The sequence below is a fragment of the Electrona antarctica genome (genome assembly GCF_951216825.1).
Source record: "Electrona antarctica genome assembly, chromosome: 12".
In the NCBI taxonomy this organism is placed as follows: domain Eukaryota; kingdom Metazoa; phylum Chordata; class Actinopteri; order Myctophiformes; family Myctophidae; genus Electrona; species Electrona antarctica.
In genome coordinates, this window is record NC_136793.1 from 38,101,456 (window position 1) to 38,128,436 (window position 26,981).

At 42.0% G+C, this 26,981-nt stretch overlaps 2 protein-coding genes across 5 annotated transcripts; one reads left to right on the plus strand and one right to left on the minus strand.

The window, feature by feature from the left end:
- The first annotated feature begins 139 nt into the window (after nt 1-139).
- dgcr8 (DGCR8 microprocessor complex subunit) lies at nt 140-16,566 on the plus strand. Of its 4 annotated transcripts, none has more exons than XM_079515875.1 (14): nt 140-159; nt 1,580-2,572; nt 5,114-5,279; nt 7,974-8,116; nt 8,477-8,831; nt 9,144-9,341; nt 9,470-9,571; nt 9,666-9,764; nt 10,515-10,597; nt 11,181-11,281; nt 11,380-11,486; nt 13,081-13,208; nt 13,798-13,911; nt 15,480-16,566. In XM_079515875.1, exons 2-14 carry the CDS (start codon nt 1,874-1,876, stop codon nt 15,561-15,563), a joined length of 2,379 nt encoding a protein of 792 aa, XP_079372001.1. In that variant the 5' UTR covers nt 140-159; nt 1,580-1,873; the 3' UTR covers nt 15,564-16,566. The 4 variants fall into 4 exon arrangements, with proteins under 4 accessions (XP_079372001.1, XP_079372000.1, XP_079372002.1 ...); XM_079515874.1 differs by lacking the exon at nt 140-159 and adding an exon at nt 863-1,019; XM_079515876.1 differs by lacking the exon at nt 140-159 and adding an exon at nt 1,055-1,276 and having other exon boundaries at nt 13,081-13,199.
- A 1,297-nt stretch (nt 16,567-17,863) lies between these two features.
- trmt2a (tRNA methyltransferase 2 homolog A) lies at nt 17,864-24,195 on the minus strand. Its single transcript, XM_079515878.1, has 12 exons — nt 23,703-24,195; nt 22,696-23,325; nt 21,970-22,078; nt 21,530-21,711; nt 21,238-21,352; nt 20,739-20,854; nt 20,359-20,470; nt 19,901-20,023; nt 19,207-19,282; nt 18,964-19,080; nt 18,437-18,533; nt 17,864-18,320 (listed from the first exon to the last, which is right to left on the minus strand). The coding sequence occupies exons 2-12, from the start codon at nt 23,319-23,321 to the stop codon at nt 18,143-18,145; spliced, it is 1,851 nt and encodes a 616-aa protein (XP_079372004.1). The 5' UTR covers nt 23,322-23,325; nt 23,703-24,195; the 3' UTR covers nt 17,864-18,142.
- Nucleotides 24,196-26,981: the final 2,786 nt, after the last annotated feature.

Sequence of the window (26,981 nt, forward strand, 5' to 3'; positions counted from 1 at the left end):
TCGGTCGCAATGACTAACCAATCAGGAAGTAGACAGGCATATCGACAAAGCTTCTAGGAAAATCTTTGAATGCAGATTGCGGCCCCTAGATGTGTCACAGAGACTAGACATTTTTGGGAGCCTTCTACCCATTGCTGGCTGTCTGAAAACCAAAAAAAGGTAATTAAACTTTTGACATTATTGCTCATAGCAGCTTTAACAGCCTGTGGATATTAGAAAATGTGACCTTATCCACTACTAGAAACTCTATATCGAGGCATATTAATTGTAAAAAATAAATAAATAGTGCTCAGCTACAACATTGATGGTTAATAAATACAAGCCAGCAACCACATCTTTATTTATTCTGTAAACAAAATATTTTGCCAGTGCGATATATTTTCCTATGACGAGGGTGGATTAGGTTTAGGCGTGGGAAGGATTCCCACATGCAACAGCTTCTGCTGTTGAAGATTTTACACTAGACTACTGTGCTCGCGCGCCTTATGTGTGGTGGGGAATGGGGATTCAGTTCCGGGGTTGACCAGAAGCGGAAAGTAGCGTAACGTTGCGTTGTTGTTAGCATGCTAGGCGATCGCTAGCAATAAGTTCGAGAGAGAGCGTTCACTGCAATGCCCCTTATTGTTGCTACCCTGTTATTGTTCATTACATCAAAATACCGGTAATTACTAAGAAGGTTGTCATGTCTTCTGGGGAAGCGAACCCTACCAATCATTACAATAATTATTTATTTTGATTTGTTCCACATTAGCTATGTCAATGTAAACGCATGTTTTCTCGTGTCAATAAAGCTCCTTTGAATTAACCTCGCGTTACCAGGGTTACGCGGCTTTCAGTTTCCACACCACCGACCGGATACAGTATGCTCTATGCCGGATCTGAGCACTGAACAGTAAATAGAAACCAGGCTTTCCACACAGTCGCGAGCGTATGTTAAGTTGTTGCAACGAGTGCAAGTAGTTCTTGCGTTTGATTTGTCTGGTGGATTGACTGGATTCTCCTCGAATATTTTCCAGTCGGTAAGAGCTCGTCTGGTGATTGATGACTTTGATCGGTTTACATGAACAATAATTATTGTTGAACCTAAGGCCAAATCCCGGCCAATCAACGTTAAAAAGCCGGTAGGGGTATTGCAAGGCGTCTGGTCGTCTGCAGTTGCGGTTCTCTCTGCAAGATGGCGGAATTAATGAGAAAGCCGTATGGCGGTGCCTCTAGAAAAAAATATATGTAGCGACGTATAGGGACCCAAGCAAAGTGAAAATTCTCGTTTAGATCGGTAAGTATTTCTACAACGCACTTGATTGTTTACTGCTATAAAGCTATCGCTACAGCATACAGGTGCAGCGTCTTGTTGACGCTTACTAGCAACATTAGCATGATGATAGCAATAATGATGATGGGGCCTGCAGACTTTGAGGAGGTTTCTGGAAATAAACGTATTTAACGTGTTGGGGAGCAGTTGAAACATGCGTATGGAAATTAAAATGCTACCTTTAATCTCCCATTACATATTTTGAAGATCTACAATATTGGGCGACATTTAGCTCATCTTGACTCCTTGTTCTTTTTCCTATTTTAGCTCGCTCACAGAGGGATACCGTGGAGGATGAACAAGAGCCTAGAGACCACACATTAAGCTGAATGCATTGTGATTTCCAATAATTGAGACAGTAATTCTAAAAGCTGTCTACATTAATGAAAAGAACAATGTAGTCAGCTTAGCATATTCAACACTGGTACACGGTCTATACACAGGAATGCTCCTCTGCATGTGCTTTGCTTTCAACTAAGCTCGTGGAAGAAACTGTTCCATATAGGTAGATAGTGTTGAGAGTAAATAGCCATTTAGTATAAATCTAAAAAGCAAGTAAAGATGGAGATAGACGATATACTGCCCCCTCTCCCCTTGGAGCCACCTAGTGATGAATTCGGACAGGGCGATGGCCGAGCACCTCCACTACCTCCCCTGCAAACGTCCAGTGAGGCAGAGCTAATGGACGTTGGCTCTGGTGGTGATGGACCCACACACACCCCAGAAGGGGATGGGGAAGCACAGCAGCAGCCGCAGCTCGTCACTAACGGCTCCTTAACATTCTGTACTCACCTTTCAAATGAGGGACCTCCTCCCCAGTGCCCCCGAACAGCTCGCCACGCTCCCCATGTCACCAAGTTCCTCCCTGACCTCAAGTTGCTCCGAGACGTTAAGATCCGTGTGAGCTTCACAGAGAGTAGCAATAGCAAAGAAAGGAAGGTCTTGTACACCGGCATAGGGCAGGGCAATGCAATGGAGGTTGGCATGGATAGCCTGAATGGTGAGTTGCATGATTCTAGCGAACAAGGGGCAGGCGAGACTAGCTCTAGCTCCGGTGTCGGGAACGGTGCAGGCAGGGGAGAGGAGTCTGAGTTAGATCTGGAGAACAAGGTAGAGTTCGCTGTACTCGATGAGCTGGATGACTTCAGTGACAACTTTCTGGATCACGATGACCGGGAGCCCGGTGGCTTTAGGTCAGAGGTGATAGCTCAGCAGGATCAGGATCATGCGGAAGACGAGGTCCTGACATACGCTTATGAGGTATGTCGTCTTCCCACCCTCTTTACTAGAGCCTAGAACTTCACATTCAATCTATGCTATCATCCTCTGTCAAGTGAATAATATATGCAATTATGCATCGTACCTTTGTGCCTTGACCAATGTTTTCAGTTTTGTCCCTTCTTTGAAGTGACCCGTATCACCTCAATGTGCATATTCATTTAGCCTATGGTGTTTTTAAATCATTATTTTCTTCGCTGTTCATTAGTATGTTGATTGCCAAGTACTGAGTTCAGCGCAGGCAGTAGAATGTATTTAACCACTTTATGACATGTACAGTATACTTTTAATTGAAACAGTATGGTACCTTTTTATACTAAAATTGAAGAAGCCTTGTCATCCACAGAAACTAGTATTTTGTCATCTATTTTGGTTTTCATTGTAATTTATCTGACCATTTACTTATTTAAAGCTTTCATTTAAGTTGCTGTGTTATTACTGCTGCTTAAATGTACTTAAAGTGATATTTGGTTCAAATAAATCTGTTTGATTAAAAGGTTCAGGCTCTAATATATTCTGATAGTATTTAACATAAGATGCATTGCCAGTTTCAGCCAATCAGGAGAGTGTCATTTTATTTGTCTTGTATCCTGTATGTGTTCTCTCTCCTGATTGGGTCCAATTGGTCCTGACCTGAACATGCATTTGTTTCCCCCTAGAGCTGGATTACTGACCAAACACTTAGCAATGAGAACACTTAGTTTAACAAAGAATCACTTTACCCTACTTTAACCACTTAGTAACCATGCATATTAAACTTGCAATTTCTAAGTTCATGATTGTTCTTGAATTAAGTACTAGAAAATACTGTAAATTGTTACAATGTCTTTGGCCTCAAGTGGGGGACCTGGATTCGATTCCCGGGTAGGACATGAAAGTTAAGGATTGCAGCTTTAGGTAGAACTGCACTCTGGCTCTGCTCAATTAAATTTGTCTTTAGACATTTTGTTCTTAAATCGCCTTGTGAGCACGGCACCTGCCCATTAGTCCGACATCCCATTAGTCCAACTACATGGCTCGTTAATTATGATGCTAAAGACGTGTCCACACGTCCTCTCAAATGCCTCAGACGTGTTAACAGGTCCCTTTAATTATATAAAACGCGATGGCTAAAATCAATTTTTTGACAGCGGCCGTTGCTAGGCAACGCCTTGCTCGTCTGTCCTGGAGGCTTGCTTTCGAACCAGGCCGCAAAGGGCATTTAGGGCTATGGAACTAGAAGTAATCTAACTATATTAAAATAGTCCATTCATACGAGGAAATCAATAAATCACTTTGGCGTTTCCATTCAATACGAGGAACTCGTGTTAAAATACGAAGTAATGCCTGAACAATCAGCGCCGGGATTTCTTTCAAAATAGAAGCTCAAGGTCCCGGGAAGATATGGCCGCTTTTACTCTGTAAGCCCCCACCCTTCCGTTCCGGACAAAAAACGGGAGACCTATTTTTGCTTGCTTACCTCGCTAAGATTACGATATAAGTCGCTGATGCTCGCTCTCTTCATATTTTGAACGAGAGGCATGTTGAAGTCAGAAATGAAGAGTGTATATCCATCTGGTCAAAACCACGGAGAGCTCCTTAGATTACGCACGCCGAGCCTTTCTTTGTGAACGGTAAACATGGAAGTGAACGACAACGCGCATGCGCGAAAGAGCAAGGAGTATGGTGCAGAAGGAGAGGCCAACTAAAAAAAAAAATCTGAATATTTTTCTCTCGTTTGATATCAATTAAAATGCGCTAGGACGTGTGTACACGTTCCCACACCCCGTACGGTCTAAATGGGTTAAAAACGGATCGCTTGTGTAATGTTGCGCTTTGCCTGCCTGCCTCTTAACACTGCGCTGCCGCTGTCAGCCTGTCACTTAAGACGGCTGTGTTCTTTTGCGGTCTGGTTCGAAAGCAGGCGTCCCAGAGCTGTTTTGCTGCGCACACACTAACAGCCATTAACTTCCTGGTTCACTGGCCAACAATCCTCCTTATTTAGTCTGAATCTATGGCGCTGTCCGTGCTTTTGATCAGAACGGCGATCTTCTGTCCTAATTTCTGACTTCATCATGCATCTCGTTTAGAATATTAGCGCAAGGTAGTAATGGAAGATTTCACCTCCTGGTTTTGGGGGGAAATGGAAATGGCTTTCCAGAGTAAAATCTGCCTCATCTGCTTGGCAGTTGGCAAAAAAGACTCACCCCGTGGCTTCCGCGTGTGGTTATCGCTAGGGTTACGGATAGTGTTAGTAATTGGTCGGTCTAATGAGCGGTTGGAACAATGACACTTTAGCGTGAGCACATTCATTACCCGATGCCGATTTATCTAAATGCCACATTGGCCTCGTAATGTAACATTGTAGATAATACAATTGGAAGCATTTTGCTTTCCAATTCAGGAAAGATTGACTACACCCCTTCACCGGAAAAATGCCATAAGTTGAGCTGGGATGGGTGACGCCCACACACCCAGTTTATGCAATAAGACTGGCTAGTCTTCTATCCCTTCCCCCTTGATCTTAACCACAGTCTCTTTTAGGAGGAGTTTGATAATGACGTGGATGCACTGCTGGAGGAGGGTCTACCGGTACCCAAGAAGATGCGTATGGCAGAGGATAAATATGGCGGGGAAAGCGACCACAATCACTCAGATGGAGAGGGAGGTGTCCAGCCCATGATGACCAAAATTAAGACTGTCCTGAAGAGTGAGTGGTGCTGCGGGTCTGCCGGTTGGATTGACTATTTGGGGGGAGCAAAGCTCCTGGATTTATGCCTGTCAACATGTTTTTACTTGATGGTATTAACAGTGAATAATGCATGAATAATCCAGGGATATGGGAGGCATTTGTTGTCTAGGTATTCTAGGTGATTCATCCTTGCTGTTAGTTTTGTAAAGACTTTTACAGTTTTTTAAAGAGGCTAGTGTCAGAGATTAGGTGTGCGCAATTAGGTGTGCACAAGTAGTTAATTTTCTCACTGACTTGAGTATTTTACATAATATTTCAACCATTTTACTGTAGAGCAGGGGTTTTCAACTGGTAGGCCATGGATCACTGGTGAAGGTCCCTAACCATGCATTCAGTAATACAGGGGCGACTGTGGTTCAAGAGGTAGAGCAGGTCGTCCAATGATCCATGGGTCGGCGGTTCGAATCCCGGCTCCTCCTGTCTACATGTCGAAGTGTCCTTGGGCAAGACACTGAACCCCAAAATTGCTCCCGATGTGCTGGTTGGTACCTTGCATGGCTTCCGCCGCAATTGGTGTATGAATGTGTGTGTGAATGGGTGAATGTAATGCACAATCTATGTAAAGCGCCTTGGATAAAGGCGCTTTTTATATATATATATATATATATATATATATATATATATATTTTTTTTTAGAAAGCTATACCACAGCTGTTGGTATTTGTAAAGTAAGGACAGTGGACTTATTGTTTATTTGTTTATTATTATTATGTTTTGCACTCTGTCCGTGTGTGTGAGTTACCGGCTAATCTCCGGCACCGTTAACCCGGTCGATGACAAATTTTGCACACACTCCCTGGATGCAAACATGAACCTCTGCCCCAAATTTTCCAGAACGGCCTGTTATAGCACCACCAGGAGGCCGACTTTTGAAAAACACATTATTACTCCAGATAGATTATTCACCTATCGGACAGAAAACAAGTCACCTCTCGGTACAAGTGTTGGCACTTGTCCTTGTGAAGCTATTTAGACAAGTATTCTTTACCCTTCAGTGATAACACAGCTTGGTTCTGTAAGTCAGTAGAAAAGGAAAATGGGTGGAGAGCTAATGGCAGAGGGGGCTTTATAACCTAGCGTGGGGGTGCGCCTGCGTCATTGCGCATAGCCTGTGGTCAAATCAAATCAAACTTTATTTCTAGAGCACATTTACAAAGACAGAAGGTCAACCAAAGTGCTGTTCACGATCATGAGGCAAACATACAATAACACAAGTAGCATAGTAAAACAATCCAAGCAACACAAATAGTACACGGGTTAATTAGGTCAAACATTGAAAGCCAGGGAGAAGAGATGGGTAAAGACTTAAAGGCCTCTAGGGAGCGGGCAGACTTGATACAGACTTGGTACAGATACAGTCCATGGGAGTGTATGTATACAATAGAAATATATATTTCTATATTTTTCTGTAAAAGAACAGTGGAGATGTTCTCTCATATGCGATATGGAGCTGATATTAATTAAAGAGTTAAAATAACTCGTAAACCGTTACACACTATCTCTATAGTCATGTGTTCAAGACAGATCTGTCTGATATTCCATCCTAATTGGCTAACATTGGCTTTCAAAGTTTGAAGGATTGGCCCGTTTTGAACAAAAAGCCTCAAATCATGAACGCAGTGTGCAATTTATGTGTAATCTTTCACAGACTTTCCTACTAGGCTGAGGAGTATATCCCACCCTTTTCACATTGGCCTGTTCTAGCAAAACACATTTTTGGAACAAAATCAAATCATCCAATTGCCATCTAAGGCGTAAGAAGAAATGGCACCCTTTTCACATTAGCCTATTATAGCGCCACCAAGAGGTCACACATGGAGACCTATGCCCCGAGGGGCACTTTATCTAGTTGTTAGACTGCGATGATCAGTAGTCATTTGAAGAGGATCAAAGTAGGAAATGCAGTCCCTTCTGAATCTGAAGTTCTGTATGAGTCGGGCAGAATTCCAGTTACAGCAATGAAGTGTTTTTATTACTTTTTGCGACTACTGGCTTGGGCTAGGTTGGAGCCAGAAAATTGACTGTGTTCTGTGACTTCTGTCCACCACTATAACCAAGAATAGACAGACTGCAACTCAAGAAAAACCATATCCGCACCAAACTTAATGGTGGTCCTCAGGTTGATTCTTAGTCGGGATGTTCATATCACTAATTACTTATATGCCAATTGGTCTGTAGTGCCCTACCTGTGATCTAAACATTGGAGAGAATATTGCTTTTGTGTTTTGTCTTGTTCATTACATTCAATCTTATTAAAGTGTCAAATCACAGAGACCCAACATTGTACCACCCTGGGCAAGCAATCTTTCCGGCATTTCCCGGCGGTATAGCTTTTTAAAAATCCTCTCAAATCGTGGAGATTGAAGTGGCCCAATGTGCGCATCCAAGATCGTCCATTTTTAAATGGGGGTGTTGATTCTGGTTGGTTGTATTCAACGATTAGCCTGGTATCGGCCCAATATCAGACTTTGTATTGGAGTATCCATACTGCAGATCACAAAGGAGAGTCGGGTAGGAGAGGTAATTTTTGTCTCTTGTCTCCTGGTTGGTTTTAACCACTGGTAAAACGTGACCCCAATTATCGTCATCCTTTTCAGCAGAGGGGTCCAATTAGTGCATGTATCTTTCTTTCGTGTGTCCTGCCTTTCCTAGGTCGGGGTCGACCGCCCACTGAGCCCCTCCCTGATGGATGGATCATGACATTCCATAACTCGGGCATTCCAGTCTATCTGCACAGGGAGACACGTGTGGTCACCTGGTCAAGACCATACTTTCTGGGGACTGGAAGTATCAGGGTAAGACAGAATGCTTGCTTGAATTGATGGGTGAGACAGTTTCTTACACTCGACTTAGTATAATAAGTTTGCTAATAATTTCACATATTGCACATCTTTGTGTTCAGATATCTTAAAATGTATTGTTTTTAATCTGTATCCTATTCTGGGTCTCCATCGTTGGGATTTAGGACTAGCAAAAAGTAATTTGATCATTCCCAGGAAATGGGAAATTATTGACAGTCTTCAACCTATTGGTCACTATTCTGTTGCAGGCATTGTACATTGCCCTGGATAAGATCTTCGGCTAAATATAGGCTGCTAAAATGTAACTCCATTAAAACGTCAGTCTGCCCTTCCTGCTTGTTCATCTGGGTACAGAAACATGACGCTCCCACCACCAGCATCCCCTGTCTGCACTACAAGAACATGAAGGACGCGGAGCAGAAGGAACTCAATGGAGAGGTAACCCCCAATGCCGAGGTGTCTCCCGCCAAGCCGGGTGAGGAGGAGATGGCTGACAGCACAGACAGGGCTGACGAGCCAGACTCGACAGCCCAGGAACAAGAGGAGGCCCAGCCTCTGCCAGCTTGGACTCCCCCTGCCAGCTTGGCAGGGGTAGTCCCCTTTCAAACCCCTTCACTCCCTTTCAAACTGCCCCATGCCTTCGACACAGCTCAGGGAGCCCTGGGACAGGTCAAAGCCAAGGTCGAGGTGTGCAAGGATGAGTCTATAGGTAAAGGAGGAGAGTAAAGCAATTGCGGGATTATGCAAATTTGTATGCCTCATTTTGCTTCTCTTATATACATTTTATACATATCTTAAGTCATCATTATTTTATGTCCTATCAAGAGCTGAATCAATCACGTAATGGCATAAAAACATTCTTTACTACCCATTTCGTAACATCTTGACATTGTTCTCACAGGGGGATGTGTATTTAGATCATGTTTTAGGAGACTTCACTTTTTAAATGGAACATTGATTGTTCCAGATGAAAGAACAACAAAGTACTATTTCTTATTTGTTTTTCACTGGATTCTTCTAGATCTTGAAGATTTCCGTAGGTACTTGGTGAAGCGCTTCGACTTTGAGCAGGTGACTGTGAAGAAGTTCCGCACCTGGGCCGAGCGTAGGCAGTTCAACAGAGACATGAAGAGGAAGCAGGCAGAGTCGGAGAGGCCCATCCTACCTGCCAACCAGAAACTCATCACGCTGTCAGTGTCAGACGCACCCACTAAGAAAGGTAATTGTGGGACCTATGAAGCCATGATTTTGAATTAATTTTTTACTTTTTTATCTAATGAAATCAATATACATTATCTCTCTGGTTTAACCATGCACTACTTTGTTAACGTCGTCCTGTTTTATTAGAATTCGTCATCAACCCTAATGGGAAATCGGAAGTTTGCATACTACATGAATATATGCAACGTGTACTAAAGGTCCGACCTGTTTACAACTTTTTTGAATGTGGTAAGTTTCTATTCTCTTCAGTGCCACTTTGAAGTTGTCCTATAAATTTTACTGTTTTTATTAGCCTGTAATTTGTTTTGGTTCTTCCTTACAGAGAACCCAAGTGAACCCTTTGGAGCCTCGGTCATTATAGATGGAGTGACTTACGGCACAGGAACTGCAAGCAGTAAAAAACTTGCTAAGAATAAAGCTGGTAATGTCCTTGACCGTACCACTGGGTGTGTTGAAATCATGATGGCTTCCCAACTGGTTTTGTCTGCCATGTTTTTTCATCTTCACTGTACCATTGAATACATAGTGAAGTTCCTGGCTCAAAGGGACCCCGTTGATGATCTCAAAGTTATAGCTGCTTTGCTTCACTTTATTCCACTATCGAATTGAGAGTGAGACTTCTACTGGTTTGGACTATAGTGCTAACCACAAGGATAGTTTGCTCACATGCTGTATTTTAGGAAAATATTCCTTTCAAAGTACCATGTATACACAGTACAACAATCTTAAAATGAAACACTATTCATCCCTGGGGGAAATTCAGGGTGTTAACAGCAGCACAGGATGGGAGTAGAGGAATAAAAAGTGAAACAATACATTGCAGTACTGAACCATACAATAAAGGTCCTTATGGACTTTTGTTTTATTTGTATTTATTTTTTATGGCAGAGAAATCCTGCAGTATCAAAACGATACCAACCACATTGGCTAGTGACATGAAGGAGCAGAAATGTGAAACTAAAATAAAACCAGTTCAATCACAGACTTGATTGTTGGACCAATGTGTTATCAGTTATAGTATTATTAATACGACGGGGATATCTTTATACAGTGTCAATTTAACTGTGTTTATTACTAACTAAATACACCCGTTGTTTACATTTGTGAACAGTCTCCGTTAGGATTTTACCGTGTACACTACTTAACATTGTTGTCTTTTTGTGACTTGCAGCTCGAGCCACACTGGAAATCCTCATCCCTGACTTTGTGAAGCAGACATCTGAGGAGAAGCCTGTAGAGGGCGATGAACTGGAGGTACCGATGCGCTCATCCAGACTGACAGTAGTAACAAAGATTTGAAAAAGAGGCTGTACTTGTTACTTGTGACTTTGGTACTCTGAATTGACTATGCAGTTACTCACGTAAACCAATATGTGAACAAAGGGTCACTTTGCATAAGTTTATCATCGCTGATGGGTGGAAACCTCTGTCCAAAAATGTATTGTGACTTGTAGATGGGCTATTTTTCCTACTTTGTGACACACTTGTACGGCGAAGTGGAGCATTCATTTATGGAAGTAAATATAAAAATATATATACAAATTGAAATGCTATATGGAGATGCATGGTTTCTGCCTGACAGCGACTATATGTAATGTGTATTACTAATCTGTAGTCTGTTAATTTCTGGGGGGAAAAAATGAACTTGATCTGCTATTTTTGGACACATTAGAAAATTTGTGCAAATCTTTGAAAATAATTTAAAAAATGTAGAACGGGGCTCGGGTCTTAATGGGTTAACAGTAACGGTACCGGCTAGCTAATCCTGATAGTGTTGCTTCTCCTTGTTAATGTCTAACTAGTGGTTTAACAATGTATTCTGCATTCTCACTCACAGTATTTTAACCATATCAGTATTGAAGACTCGAGGGTATACGAGTTGACCAACAAAGCAGGTCTCCTCTCACCATACCAGATTCTTCATGAGTGCCTTAAAAGGTAGGAGGCACTATTTACATTCATTTACAATCATTTTTATGACCACCTTCCCTCAGTGTTTGGCATTTATTTTTTATATATAAATGTCCTTGCCATAGAAACCATGGAATGGGGGATACCAGCATCAAATTTGAAGTTATCCCAGGGAAAAACCAGAAGAGCGAGTATGTGATGACTTGTGGCAAGCACACTGTCCGTGGATGGTGTAAGTACACCTTTACGGGGCCACTTCACCCCTTTTGCAACCAGATCTTATTTTAATGGTGTTTGGGAGACAAACACTTTCCTGGGGTTTATATGTGGGTAATATGTGTTTTTAGATATTTTAGTATTTCAAAGTGTCCATGGGCTCCATGATGTCATGGACACTGGGCTCACTTACAGCCCTCCCCCTATCCACAAGGAGGAGCAGTGCACCAAAGCATTATGGGAATTGTAGGCCAGGAAGGAAGTGAGCCCAGTGTCGATACCATGGAGACTAGAGATCAGCGGATGAGCTTTTTTGTCACCCGAATCCGAGTGTGCATATTTATAATCCGCCCGTTATCAGACCGCATTAATTAATTAATCCAATTTATATATCCGCAACCACCTGAAATCCGCTGCAGGGATAGCCAATCTACAAGCTCACAACGCGTCGCTGGCTCGCTGCGACGCGTTGTGAGCTTGTAGATCGGCTATTTATAAGTTGTGTCACTCACCACTGCCGACAGTTCACCAAAGTTACGGTTGTATATTCCCATTTCCATGGCAACAAGGCTGCCGTCCGTTCAGTCAGTCACGTTCGCACATCGCAACAAACGTCTTCATGTGGCGTATATCCAGCCCTCCCATGCAGTCCCATGGCACCAAGTCCCACGCCAAACTTTTATTCTTCCCTTCTGTTTCAGTTAGTTGTAAGTTTCTTTCATACTCTCAGCTGCCTGTTAGCCTAGCAGCTAGCAGCCCACTCGTTGTTGTGGTCCTCCTTAGCCAATATAGGCGTCTAATTTGTGCCTGATGGAAAATATTAAAATACTACTAACGCACGCATGCTGAGATTTTGTGCCTTTTAAAAACTATATTATAAGACTATAGATAGATATCATTAATTTATTTCCGTTATAAAGCCTATAGATAGATGCCATTCATTTATTTCCAGCATTATTTCACCCGCGATTTATCCGATATTAATTTATAATATATTGAATTGACCCTAATCCACCCTAAACGTGGATCAACCGCGGCTAAATCCGCCACCCGCTGGTCTCTAATGCAGACCATAGACATATATATGTAGACGCCCTTTCCGGCTCTGAGGCGCCTGTCACCATTGAAGGCAAAATGTTCCCGAGATTCCTTGCAAAGCATTTGCCTTCAATGAGCAGCTTCTGCGTGCGTAACATAAGTCCCGGAAAAGACCCGCTGTGATTGGCCAGTAGTCACTTGAGTGACAGCGAGAGACATGGAGGAGTCGCATGAGTGATGTCACTTGGGCAGCGACGCAGCGTGCTTTCAGCAAATGCCTTCAGCACTTCTAAATAAGAAAGCTGTGGAGAACTGTTGCTTTGTGTTCACTCTTTAATGTTTTCTGTTAGTAATCTAATCCCCCCTGGCTCTGATGTTGTATTGTTGTATTAATAACTTTGTTGTTTGTCTTTTTTTGTATTGTAATGACTGTTATAAAGATTTGTACCTACCCACTTTTGTTATAAGCTGTATGTTTCCATGTTCCCTGGGGTGTTATACCATAGTACTACTAATGATAGCATTCTGTAGTACTAATAACATTAATGATAGTATTTCTAATGCTACTACAGGCAAGAACAAGAGAGTTGGCAAACAGCTGGCATCTCAGAAGATCCTTCAGATGCTTCATCCCCATGTGAAGAACTGGGGCTCCCTGCTGCGCATGTACGGGCGTGAGAGCAACAAGATGGTAAAGAAGGTGGGTCTGCCTTGGCACAGCTCCAACAGCAGGCACATTCTAGACTGGTTTTGGAGTCTTTATCTTGAAACTGAAGGAATTGAAATTTATGTTAAAAGAATTGCTTTACTGAATTGGAAATTAACTTTTCTCAACTTCGGAGGATTTCGGGCGCACATGCCCCGAAAAGTGTGTGTGTGTGTGTGTGTGTGTGTGTGTGTGTGTGTGTGTGTGTGTGTGTGTGTGTGTGTGTGTGTGTGTGTGTGTGTGTGTGTGTGTGTGTGTGTGTGTGTGTGTGTGTGTGTGTGTGTGTGTGTGTGTGTGTGTGTGTGTGTGTGTGTGTGTGTGTGTGTGTGTGTGTGTGTGTGTGTCTCTCTCGCACCAGTGCAATGAACTAAAAAAGAAAATTATAGCAAACATTGACAAATCTCTCTTAATGTAGTTGTTCCATGCTATAACATTAAATGTGTATGGAAAAATCTAAATTAGATTTTTACAAAGATTCCTAGATTTGTTTTTCTGTGAAAGTACTGAGGTAAGTAAGCTATGTTCTTATATTTTCTGAATATATATATATATATATATATATATATATAATCTTTGTTTGCAGGAAAGCAATGATAAGAGTGTGATTGAGCTTCAGCAGTATGCCAAAAAGAACAAGCCAAACCTTCACATCCTCAACAAACTACAAGAAGAGATGAGGAAATTAGCCAAGGACAGGGTAAGAATCTCTGCTATGGTCACTTGCTCAGAGTTAGATCATGTAATTCTGAGGGGAGGGGGGGGCATAGGTTAGCCAAGAGCTAACCATCTAGTGTAGAAACAAAAAAAAATCATCCTTGGCAGTCTGAGCCTTTGGGCAAAACTCGCCCAAACTCCTCCTTGGCAGTCAATCAGTTAATACTGTTTAAAGTGATGTGTATGGAGTTTGCCACGATATCTGCATTTCTTGGCTGCGAGTGATGTCTACAGCAGTGTCCCTGAACCTGTTCAAAGAGTGAGTAGCAGGTTTGTCCCAGGCAGCATGCTTGGCCACAGCTCTTCGTGTCAGATGAATAGAAGCTGTCGACTCCATGTATTGGTGGGGGGACGTACTGTAGTTGTCTGCACCCTTCCCAAAACAGTAACCGTGACAGGGCCTATACACAAGGGAGGAATTGCTATGATGATGATTGGAGAGGGGGGTGGGGGGTGGAGATTAATCAAGATGTCATGGTTTAGAATAGATTGATAAAACACAAAAAAGCATGAATGTTGTGCAATGGGATTTTGACTACAGTTGCAGAGAATGATTAGGCTACTAATATAGTTAATAATTCCAGTTATATAAAACATATTCATACAGTAAATATATTCATAAAATAATGTTGATTTGATAAAGACCTAATTTAATCACGTTATTAAAATTGAGGATTTATTGTTTTTGAGTTATTTTAGTAACATCAGGCATTCATAATTCATAGCTAAATTTAAAAAAATAGACATTTTTGAGGGTCAAACATTTTGTATTATAATATAATATATAATATAATGCTGTCCGGAGCAATGTTCCCTTTCGGTCTGAAACTGTCTGCTAAAACGGCCAACTCCACCACCTCTCTCCTCTCTCCCCTTGTCAATTACTTCTAAATTCACAACACCAACTTTGATGAGGCAGTAAAAGTTTTATTCATTTCCTTAAAAACATATATTTTTCATTTCCTGAAAAATGAACATTTTGGAGTTATGAGGTTTCCTCCGGACAGCAGAGATATATATATATATATTCCATATCTTCCTGCGCAGTTTTTCTGGGAGTTGGAGTCTCGTTGACACCTTGTTATTGTGCCTACACACTGCACGATATTTGCTCCGATTATACTGTCGGGGAGCATTTTTGGCGCTCCCCGACAACTTCCGCTCTAACGCTAGATCGGGCTTTGATCGGCACCTTTTATTCCTTGGGTAAATCCCTGTGTCATACAAATTATTGGTAGCTATATTAGCCCAATATTGCTGTTACGCATTTCACTTGAATAATGTTGATAACCTGCATCGGAATCAACGCTGCAGCAGCGCAAAGTGTGTGTGGTCTTGCTATAGCGCACGTAGGCTACGCTATGGCAAACATTTTGCCACAAAGATATAATGACAGTCTCCTGTAGTGTGAAATGCATAACGTTCTAATGACTCGCCGAAAACTCCTACACTCTTGTAGGGGCCATTATTCAGTTGCAACAAAGCAATATTGTGTAGTGACTTGTGTGTATTGTGCTCATGATGTTAATTCATTCCTGTTTCTTTTGTCAGGAGGAGACTCGGAAGAAACCCAAGATGACCATCATGGAGTCCGCCCAGCCGGGCAGTGAACCGCTCTGCACTGTTGACGTCTAGAAAACACTGACAACCGACTGACTTGTGGCACTGACGTACAGCCACTGTCACACACTTGCACCATGCTCACTTCACCTTTCACTTATATGCATCACTGAGATACAATGGCAATACAACACCACATTTGAGATTTGACAAAGCTGGTAGAACTTGGCTTGCTTCCTCCCTTACTCTGCTGTTTGTATTGGTTCACTATGGTGGGGTGTTACTGGGTAGGGGACAAAAATGCACTAATGGATAGCAGAGCAAACATCTACCTCTAGATGGATTCTCTGTGTACTGCACTTGGGGAAAACAACATGGTGTGACTAGTGATAATTGTATGAACCATGACGTGGTATGCTTTGCTACTGCAGAGGTTCTCATCTTCAGACCAGGGGACTTGAGCTACTGCTTTAAATTCTACCACATCATTAGTTGCATTCAGTTGTCCTAGGTCTAAACTAGTCTAATTAGATGGATATAATTAACTCCAGTAGTAATCTGCCTCCTCATTACTTGAGTTAAGAACCATAAACTACGGCATCTAACCACTGGTTACCTATTTTATTTGTTTTAGTAGTGCTGTTTTTGGAACCTCCAGTACTGGCATCTGTTTTTTCTCCCAAGGGGATTACCAGACAGTACATGTTTACTTGACCAACTTAAATCGGATAACCAATAGTGGGCATTTTAAGTGGTTGGTGTTGCTGAACATTTTGGGTGGTTTATTACAAATATGCTTTTCTGTTATCTTCCTTACCAGGTGAAGTCTTGGTTTGCACGTTGAAATATGCCATGTGAAGTGATCACTATTCAGAACCACAATTATGCACTCACGTTCTGTCGGATATTTATGTCAACTAATGCTGGTAGTGCAAAACAATAATGCTGTTACCTGTTAGTGCTAGTATGTGGAGTTATTTAAGTTTTTCTTTTTTTCTTACTCATGTATTAATAGTAAGTTGGGAACTAATACTTTGAATTGCCTTTTTTTTTTAACTCTAACTCTGGCAATACAGAATGAACATATCAACAGACTGCTATACAGGCTGGTCTGACAAACTAGCGTCCTGCTCTCTATTAGCACTACAGAGAGCTGATGCACAGGAGCTTAGAATGCTGTAACAGGTGATATACAAGGTAAACAATTTAACTCGCCTTTTTTCTTTTATGCTTTTGCGTGTAGCTAGTGTTTCAATGTTCCCGTTATATTCTATCATGCAATGCCAATGACCCCAACCTGACCACTTGCTCAAGTGTCTCACTTTGGAATCCATCAGTTTCTGGCCATTTCAGTGCCCCTTAAAGGAGTCGAGTCAGGTACATGTTGCCTTAGTTAATCCATTTCATGAAGGGCTCCACAAGTGCATACATTTGGACCTAAAAAGAAGGGAAAATAAACAACCCACTGGATAGAAGGGGGGTGGGGGGGGCTGCTATCCGTGTTTTACTTGAGAACGTTGAGAATTTGTTTAACCAATTTAGTATTTTTAATGGTAATAAATATATATATAAAAAAGCCTAAATGTCTTCATTGATACGCAAAGGAGAAAACTGCCTATAGCATGAGCAGATTTTAAGAGTTAATGGTTTGGTTTGTGTACATTTTGACATTGTTGTGACAGTTGATTGTGTGTTCTGGTACATTCATTTTATAACTTTGGAGTAGGATAATGTTAAACTGAAGTTGGTACGCTTACCTCTGACAAAATGCGATCAATGTAATTGAATCCAAACAATGTGGTACAAACCAAAGCTTAAAATCAGACTTATGGTGCATTCACACGGACAAAGACGAATGGGAGTATCGTTTGGAGCAGCTGCATCATGTCTTTACATCATGTCGCTGGCTTCATTGACAATGAATGGTAGACTGCATCGTTGCATCTGCCCGTGTGAACGCAACATTATGCATTTTATAGAACTCATGTTGCAGAATACGTACAAAAATTATAAACTTACAAAGAAATGGATGCATTGCAATACCTGCTGAAATGAATACAAACAGTGAAACAGCTGTGCATTGTTTGGTCTGCTTTCTTTTCCTAGAATGTTCATTCCCTACAGTATGTGGACACTTCATTTTGGTAGAGACAGGCTATAGTGGAAGAATGTTATCCCTACCGTTATGTTAAGTGTGGGAAAAAATGCTTTTACACTTGTTGGCATCGTTCCAATGGATTGTTTGTTTGAGATGTTGTCTAGAAAATGAAGTGTGTATTGAAACTGAGCTCTAACTTCAGTGATTTGTTATGCAAATAAATTGTCCTAATTAAATATGTCTGTCTAATCATACTAGCAATAAGGGGGTGAATTGCTCAATTAACAAAATGGGTTTATTCAGTCAGGAAGGTATTTTGCACAAACATAATGCAAGTATACAACTCAAAATACAGCATTGCATCAATGTATTGAAACTACACAACAGAACTTAAATTGTAATCACAAAAAAAAAGAGTGCTATGCTAAAACTGTCTTGTTACTTAAGGCCATGCTGCGGCTTCTTTATGAAGATTTATTGGGAATTATAACCTTAACCCATTGAGCTACTATGCACAGGTAACAGAATGCCTATCTTTGTATTGTGCTCTACATGATTATGTTTTGGGAGTCGTCTCTTGTCCGTCTTCCATATCCTTCTGGGAATTGTAGTCCACCCTCTCAAAAAGCAGAAGCATCTCAACATGTATTGTCTGGGGGAAGAGATCCACAGCCATGGCTCTAACTGGTCGGAACGGGGCTCCTTGCACTCTTTTGGAAGGTGCTCTGCATAAGCTGGAAAGTAAGAAGGGTCAACACCAACACATTAGATTTCAAATGGTGGACAGCAGTCATCCTTTAAGTTATATTGCTTTTGTCCACATAATTTGCACAAAACTGAATAAACTCACTCAATGAAGTTGACCATGGCTGCCTTGGCATTGCAGGCCACATAAACCAGCCTTTTTAGATGTTCTGCTTTCCTGATGGCACAGACCACCTTTGGATCTGTTCAAACGACAAAAATAGTAAAGCATGGCTATTGTATGGATATTCTGAACTCGCCTAAAAAGGTAAAACTTGTGCATTTGAAAAGATTGTCAACTTTTAAGTAGGGGTAAGTGATTTCTTTGGTTAAAATATGAAATAGCTCTATATACTGATAGTACTCATTGCTAAAGTGTGTTTGTTCAGTAACCAGTCTTCATGTCTGTCCTTTAAACAAAATACATTTTCAGGTTAGGATAATTAAGAACTGGTCCGAAACACTATAAAAATTAAACTGATACTTTCTCCTGATTGGCTGAGATTTTGCCAACTACCTTAAAATATATTCTGTTTACTAAAGAGCTTAACTTAACAAAAACCTTTGTTTTAACTTTTAGTGTGTTAACGATTTCCTTCCCCTCAGCCTTCAATATGGTGACAGTCTACTTACGCAGGCCTGCTCTGGGTGGGTCCACAATGGCTGTGACATTGGATGACACCAGAGACTTGAGAACATTGGGAAACACATCTTCAGCTTTTCCACAGTGAAACTCAATATTACTCAGACCTAAAAACATTGTCAAACAATTAGTACAATCTATGCTTCGGTTAAAAGGTGTTCTGCAATATGTAGCTTTGCAAACATTATGCCTTTACTGAAATAAATAATCACTGGGCTAAACAGATGTCCTACCATTGAGTTTGGCATTATATTTGGCATCCTCTATTGCTTCCTGGCACATCTCTATCCCAATAACCTTTTTCACCCTCTGTGGAGAAAAATAAAGTATTCAGAACTTGCCAGCAAACAAACTCATTCTAAATCATTCTGGTTAAAGGGCAAGTCCAGACTAAAATAACAGCCTTTTTTGCCCCCGTCATCCAGGTTCCCCAGCAGCCCCCATAGTATAGAGCAGAGCCCATAAGCATATCGCTACTTATGCTATTTGTTGTGGACAACAAATGACTGGCCTTAATGACCAAGTAGGAAATAAATAGTTATTTTAGTCTGCACTTGTCCTTGAGTATCAGCTGACTACCTAAAATATCAAAAAGAATATGCAAGTTCTGCTTCATAGGGCACATTTATTAAAGAAAAAGTATTTAATATGTAAAGTGTGGAAGTAAGAAAACGTCCTTGTGCTGAGAGACTGGAGGTAATCTGAGAGGGAAATGGTGTAAGTAGGGAGCCTCAGGAATGAGTCTCTGGGCAAAATTTCACCAGCCGCTGATGTACGATTCCAGAGACAAGTAGCATAACCACAACAGGTCCTCATATCACCGGCAACTAAACATTAGGCTCCCAGTAAGAACCCAGCGCACAACTACTGTGCACTGGGTTCTCTATGGAGAATGCAAGTACTGCTACAGCCGGGTAACGGGTATACCTTAGCCAGAGAGATGCCAATGGTCCCTGTGCCACAGCACACATCAAGTACAGTGCTGTCTTGTTGCAGCTGGGCCCATTCCCCCACTGCAGAGTACAGCACCTCTGCCGCTCCCGTATTCACCTAGAGGAGGCACACACTAAAATCAAATATTTGGTTGGAAGACCACATCATGACAAAAATACCATGGTGAAATGGTATTTGACAAAGTATAAATTAGCCTTAAACAATAGCAGAGATATGGAGTAGATTTGGAACCTTAATGCTGTACATGCAATGTCATTACAATTTGATTTAGTGCTCGGCCAACAGGACTGTGGTGTTACCTGATGCAATGGTTGAGAAAACTGCACTACAATGTAATGAATGGATACATTGTACACAACGCTACTGTCTGCAGCCCAGTGGTCAGTAGTAGAAGTGGAAGACAGTGTGCAAACAATACATGTGAAAGTTACCTGGAAAAAAGAATGAGGGGATATTCTGAACTGTAGATCCAGAAGTTCCTCATGAATGTACGCTTCTCCAGCTACCAACTCACAGGGCAAGTCCTCTAGGTTAGGGGATTTCCTAGACAAACATACATAGACCATTATTGTACTGACCCCTATACTGTGTTTAACCACTTTAAATCTGGCATTCCTATTTTGGGCATGACTACGACGTGTTGGATTTGATTTTTTACCATAAATAGCAGATTTACAATCTCACAATGTGATGCGTTGCGAGCTTGTGGTTCGGGTATTTTTGCCACACGACACCATCATACGAGTAACTAAGCATAAAATAAGGTTTAAGTGTTTTAACATAGTAGCTCTCTGACGTCTTCATTCCTCACCTTTGACCCTCACGTATGAAGTAAAGGGATGTGACACCACAGTGTTTTCCCTCTCCTTCTGTGAAGTGAATCCTTAAGGAGTTCTTTAGTGCATTAAGTTCCTCCTCTTCAAGTTTCTGTAGAGATGTTGAGCAAAATCAAATGCTTGGGAATATGTTAAACAAAACTATTCAGATTATACTTGTGGACAAAGCTTTCTCTACTATAGATGCTAATAGGCCAATGTCAACTATGTATCTCCATCAAAGCTTTGACGGTTCTGTAAATATGTACATTTAGGAACTTTAAGGATAAGAGGTCGAACATTGTAAATCACACAAAATGTGTCCGTTTTATTTCATGGGATATCAAGTGGGGTGCGCACGCTTTTCCGACACACCAAAGGTCCGAAGCGCGGGGACATGCGATGCGAAGGTCCGACATGCGCTGCTCCCGTGCTTGGATCAATAGTATGTCGGAACTAAAGCCTGTACCCTATCAAGTCACAGTGTTTCAATACCTGTGGGTTGAAAAACACCATAGCCATGGCATGCTTCTTTCTTGTGGTCCTCACTGTCAACTGCTTCCAGTGACCTTCATATGTCTCAGGATCATATACCAAGTATGGGGTTGTCCTGTGTGTAAATTGAGAGGGGGGTTCAATGTGACGTCATTTTTCGATTGCTTCATTCAAACCACAGAATGTTGCTGTGCGTCAACAACAATATCCTGAGTGACTGGCACATGCTTCACAATCATGAAGTGAGTCAAGTGACACACAAAGTTGTGGAATAGCATTCTTATTCAATTACCTAATGAACTTCTGAAAGGCGCTGACCACTTTCTTGGTCTCATCTGAAACATTAGTGGTATCTGCAGGTCCCACCACAGCACAGGAACCACCTTTATATTTTCCAAGACGGAAGCCGATAGTCTTGTCTTCACCATCAGCACCCACAGAAATGAGGAATTCACACTTGTTCCTATACTCAGTCTGCCATGACACAGTAGGGACAAATAGAATTTCAAAAAGGTTGTTGATGACGTTCAACTAAAATTAGGTATTCAACATTTGGAGAGACAAAAAGGACCCCTACTCTTTTCAAATAACAATTATTTCAATAATTCATTATTAGTATACACCATTCATAGCAATTAATTAACAAATTATGGCTACTTTTAAAATCTTTACCAAATTTATTTTACAAAGTTGTTGTGTGTATTGACTTTAATAATGTCCAACATGTGATACCTGGCAGGGAGAAGGTCGAATGGCTTCCAGAGGACAACACTTATTGTTGTACTTCCCTTTCTGTGAAAACAGCCATGGCATCATTGCTCTGTTTGTGCTGCCTATTTCTCTGAAAGACAAAGATGCAACATTTAGAATACTTTAGAATTCTGTATGCTACGCATCTTATTTCAAACTTATTTCTTAGCCCGTAACACTTGACCTAGCTTTGATGACCATGCAATCTTATGCAATGGTTCAAATGTAATTTAGATAGCATGCTATTTAGAGAGATGCTAGGTCATTTGGTTACCTGGTACCTATAGTTTCAATATACAGATTATTTGATATTACATTGTTTAGATTGATGCCAGGTTCTCTCTATGATCCTAGATTACTGAGGCACACCGTCTTTGCTTTGCGTGCATGTACCTTGCTTACTGTAAGTTGCTTTTGATAAAGTGTGTCTGCTAAATGCCTGAATTGTAACTAACGCTGAAGTGTGACTGTCAGAGTGCCATACCGATTGATAATGGACAGGTAAAGCTTTTTATATGCTTTTTACACTTTCAGATGAATTGCCTGTAGTAGACATGCTAGTAAGGGGCCCATATTGCATACATCTTGGTACCAGCTTTCTTTTAAGAATTCAAATAAATGCAATTATTTTGTGCATTGTTAACTCAATTTAAAATGTCCAATGTCAAAATGTAAAACCCCAGTCGACTTGCATCATTAAAGCCTTACTTGGCCAGCGTCTTTAGGACTGCCTCCACCTCCTGCTCCTTCCTTCTCAGCTGTTCCTCATAGGGGACCTTCCACAGCGGAGTCACCACATTGGCAATCTGTACACTGAAGGGCTCCTCTTCTTCATCCGCCTCCTGACGCTTGGATGGGGGCCGTCCTCCTCCTCCTGCACTCTCGCCCTCATCTTGCTTCCTCTTCCTGACGATGGGGTCTACTTTGGGCTTGGCAAGCCTCACACTGAGCACATTGCCTTTCCACTGCATGCCATGCACCATCTTCATAGCCTTGTCACGTTCTTCCTCATTCTTGAAGGTGACAAATGCAAAAGACTGCCTGCCGAACAGTTTGATCTTGTGCGGGTTGAGGCCATGCCTAGCCAGGAACTTCTTCACATCATTGAAGCCAACATACTTAGGCAGGTTCATGATCTCCACTTTGTAGATCTCTGAAGTGAAGAGGTCCTCTTGAATGTAGCGGTATTTGCTAGGGTCTGACAGCTCCTCGCCTTCTGCTTTATGTTCTGTTTTCACATTGTCTGTCTTGTCCTCTGTATCACCAGCAGCAGTCCCTTCCACTGAGGGTGGGGTGTCAGCCACTGGATCTGGGGTGCCACTAACATCTGCCATGATACTTTGAGTGGGAAAAAAAACATTCGTCATAAGAAGGTACAAAAACTCTGGCAAGGAATGCATGTTGACGTGCCCTGGTTGCCAGTCTATTTGTGTGCAAGAAAACCAGAATGAGCAGGGCTAATTTATGCATTTATCGATTCTGACATTTTCAATCTGAAAATGTCATAATCGATACATCTACGAGTCTAATTCTTAGGCTAGGTTAGTACCTGCTCCTGCGGCAAGTATATATGATTAACAGTAGACAACATTTTCAATTCGTGTAAAGTGTAAACAACGGCACTGCAAACGAACGCAGTGTATCTAAAAATATATAATGTGCCAGACAGTGTACCTAGAGAGGCTATGGACCAGAGAGATATACAGTGTACCTACCTTCTTTCGCATTCAGTTACAGGGCGCTGCCATATTAGTTTATCCACGTGCTGCAATGCAATGGTGAACTTTGAACTGCGAGTAGCGGTATTGACGGCGAGCAGTTTGAGCCAAATTCTTGGCCACTACTCACTCACGCATGGCGGTGTTATGGCGAAATTGGTGACCTGACGAAATGTGTGACCATCTTGTGGTCTTCACACAACTTCCATTGCGGTCTTTAAATACGTGGCAATGGTGGCATGAATGAATACCGCTAGGACTCTTACACACTGACGTTATGTGATTGTCTACACGATTGTCATATATTTCAGCAGGTCACAAATTTCACCGTAACACCACCATGCTGGTCTGCTGGAGTGACCGAGTGAGTGTGAGTGAGCGAGTGGCCGAGATTTGGGGTATTATTTGGAATTTGGATTAAGCCAAATCCCAATACCCCACATCACATAATGTCAGTGTCCGTCGGTGATCGAGTGTGAGTGAGCGAGTAGCTGAGATTTGGGGTATTGGAATTTAGCTTTAGATTTCTGACGGTGGGGATATTTTATTATGCGCGCAGCTGAGAGCTTCCGTACTACAAAATTACTAGTAGCTAGGGTTTGCCAGTGATTTTTTTTGGCAAATCTAAGCTACCAAATATAAGACTTCCGGTGGACGATCTCTTCAAAATAAGATTACCCTCTAAAGCAAACTGAATCCATTGAAAAACGATTCATTTGCACATTAAAACTATAAATAAAGCATTTAAATGACGCTATACAACACACATTATGTTTCTGTGTAAAAAATAAATGAATAATAACATAAAAATATATCTAAATGGATAAATGCTGTTCACTTGAGTGCATGGCCTTTACAAATTGGACGCTGGACAAAAAACGGCTCTTCGTATCAACTGGTGTGACATATGCACACGTTCGGGGAGACCTCCTCTACAACACCACACTTTCCGCTAAGCGGGAGAGGTGTAAGATAAAAATTGGCGCGGCCTCTAGTGAGGTCACAGGTAAAAAATGTGCCATTTCCAGGGGGCACGGTGGCATAGTCGGTAGTGCTGTTACCTCACAGCTAGAAGGTCCTGGATTCGATTCTCGCTCGGGACGTTGTGGGCGCTGGCAGCGTGTCCTCTCCTCCGCTTCATCAGTGCCCATACCCGAGGTGGGGTTGGGGTTGGCGAAAGGGCCTTTCTGTGTGGAGTTTGCATGTTCTCCCCGTGTCCCCGGGAGGCATACTATGGTCCGACGGAGCATTGGTTCAAAGGAGCATTGGTCCGAGGTGCGTTGGGGGTCGGGAGAGGGTTGGGGTTAGGTTTAGGTGTGCTGCCCCGTGGGAGGTTAGGGTTAGGGTGAGGGTTTGAGGTAGGTTGTCGTTCGGACCAATGCTCCGTCGGACCAAACACATGAACCCGTGTCCCCTAGGGTAGTTACCCTCACAAAAAACATGCAGTAATCCTGGTCTCTAAACTGCCTCCCCCTGGCCAGCCTGGGCGCCTGATGGAGGGGAAAGGAACTGGTTGGAATAACGTGTTCCTTCCACATGATACGCCCACCAGGGAAACTCCCCCCTGTCAGGTGTAAAGGAGCGACTTGGACACTCATGCATGAAGGAAGCATGAGTTCAAGTCCGTTGCTCTCCACCCAGGTTGGCGGAGGGTGTGTAGAGCCCAGGATCACATTAGATAATTTACACATGGGGTAAAAATGGGTTACAAAATCGTGGGATAAAAAAAAAGTGGTGTGACATATGCACGCATTCAGGGAGACCTCCTCTACAACACCACAATTTCCGCTATGCGGGAGAGGTGTAAAATAGGAATTGGCGCGGCCTCTAGTGGGGTAGTGAGGTCACAGGTAAAAATGTGCCATTTCCAGACTAGAGTGGACGCTGGACAAAAAACTGCTCTTCGTATCAACTGGTGTGACATATGCACACGTTCGAGGGGGGACCTCCTCCACAACGCGTACATCTAGTGTGCGTCTGAGCATAGACATGGTAACGCCCCGCCTGCCTCTGATTAGCTTACCGATTGGCCTACCGACACTGCCCGTCTTGACTGTCCTCCGAGATGCGAGGTTACTCCATGGTGAGAATGACAACTTGGCATGCGCGACAGAATGCAGCCTTGTAACTTAGAAGAGCCAAACCTATATTGTTTATGCCGTTTGCTTTGATTAAATAATTGATTGAACACACGTGTACGATGTAGCCTACTATGTTTACACATACAAATAAATTACACAATAATCAACACAAACACTTTATTTAGAACACACCCAAATCAAATCATATTACGGCATACATGTTCAATCAATTATTCCATAAAGGAAACAATATTAGTTTGTCTCTTCTACAAAAATAAAACGTACAAGTTACAGGCAGTTCTCTTAATCATACCAATACCGTATACTTGTATAATTTTCTACTACCTCGCAGCAGAGATCAGACTATCCAGCATGGCTATATCCACCTCAGTGGACAGTCAAGACGGGCCAATCAGAGGCAGGCAGGGCGTTACCATGTCTATGCTCAGACACACACTAGATATACGCCTCTACAACACCACACCCTCCGCTAAGCAGCAGAGGTGTGAAAAAATAAATGGCATGTCATCTAGTGAGGTCAGAGGTCAAAAACATGCCATTTCCAGACTAAAGTGGACGCTGGACAAAAATCGGTTTTATTTTTACCTGTGACCTCACTAGAGGCAGTGCCAATTTTTTTTTTACACCTCTCCCGCTTAGCGGAAAGTGTGGTGTTGTAGAGGAGTTCTCCCCGAACACGTGCATATGTCACACCAGTTGATACGAAGAACCGTTTTTTGTCCAGCGTCCACACTAGTCTGGAAATGGCCAATTTTTTACCTGTGACCTTACTAGACGCCCTGCCAATTTTTTGTTTACACCTCTCCTGCTTAGCGGAAAGTGTGCATGTGTCACACCAGTTGATACGAAGAGCCATTTTCTATTCCAGCGTTCAATTTGTAAAGGCCAAGCACCCCAGTGAACAACATACATATTTAGATGAGATAACAGGCGTTGATGAAAATAAAAATATCTACATTCTCTAATTGTTTAGACTTATTGTAATTTAAGTAATGCAGATGTTTAACAATAATTTAACTCTTGAGAGTGTAAAATGAAACCAAATGCATTTGCTTTTATTTTACACTCTCAAGAGTTAAAGATCGATAAGGATCCATTTGGTTACCAACTTTTCATCATTTAGCTGTGGACCACCTGGAACCCCCTCAAGGACCACTGGTTGAAAACCACTATA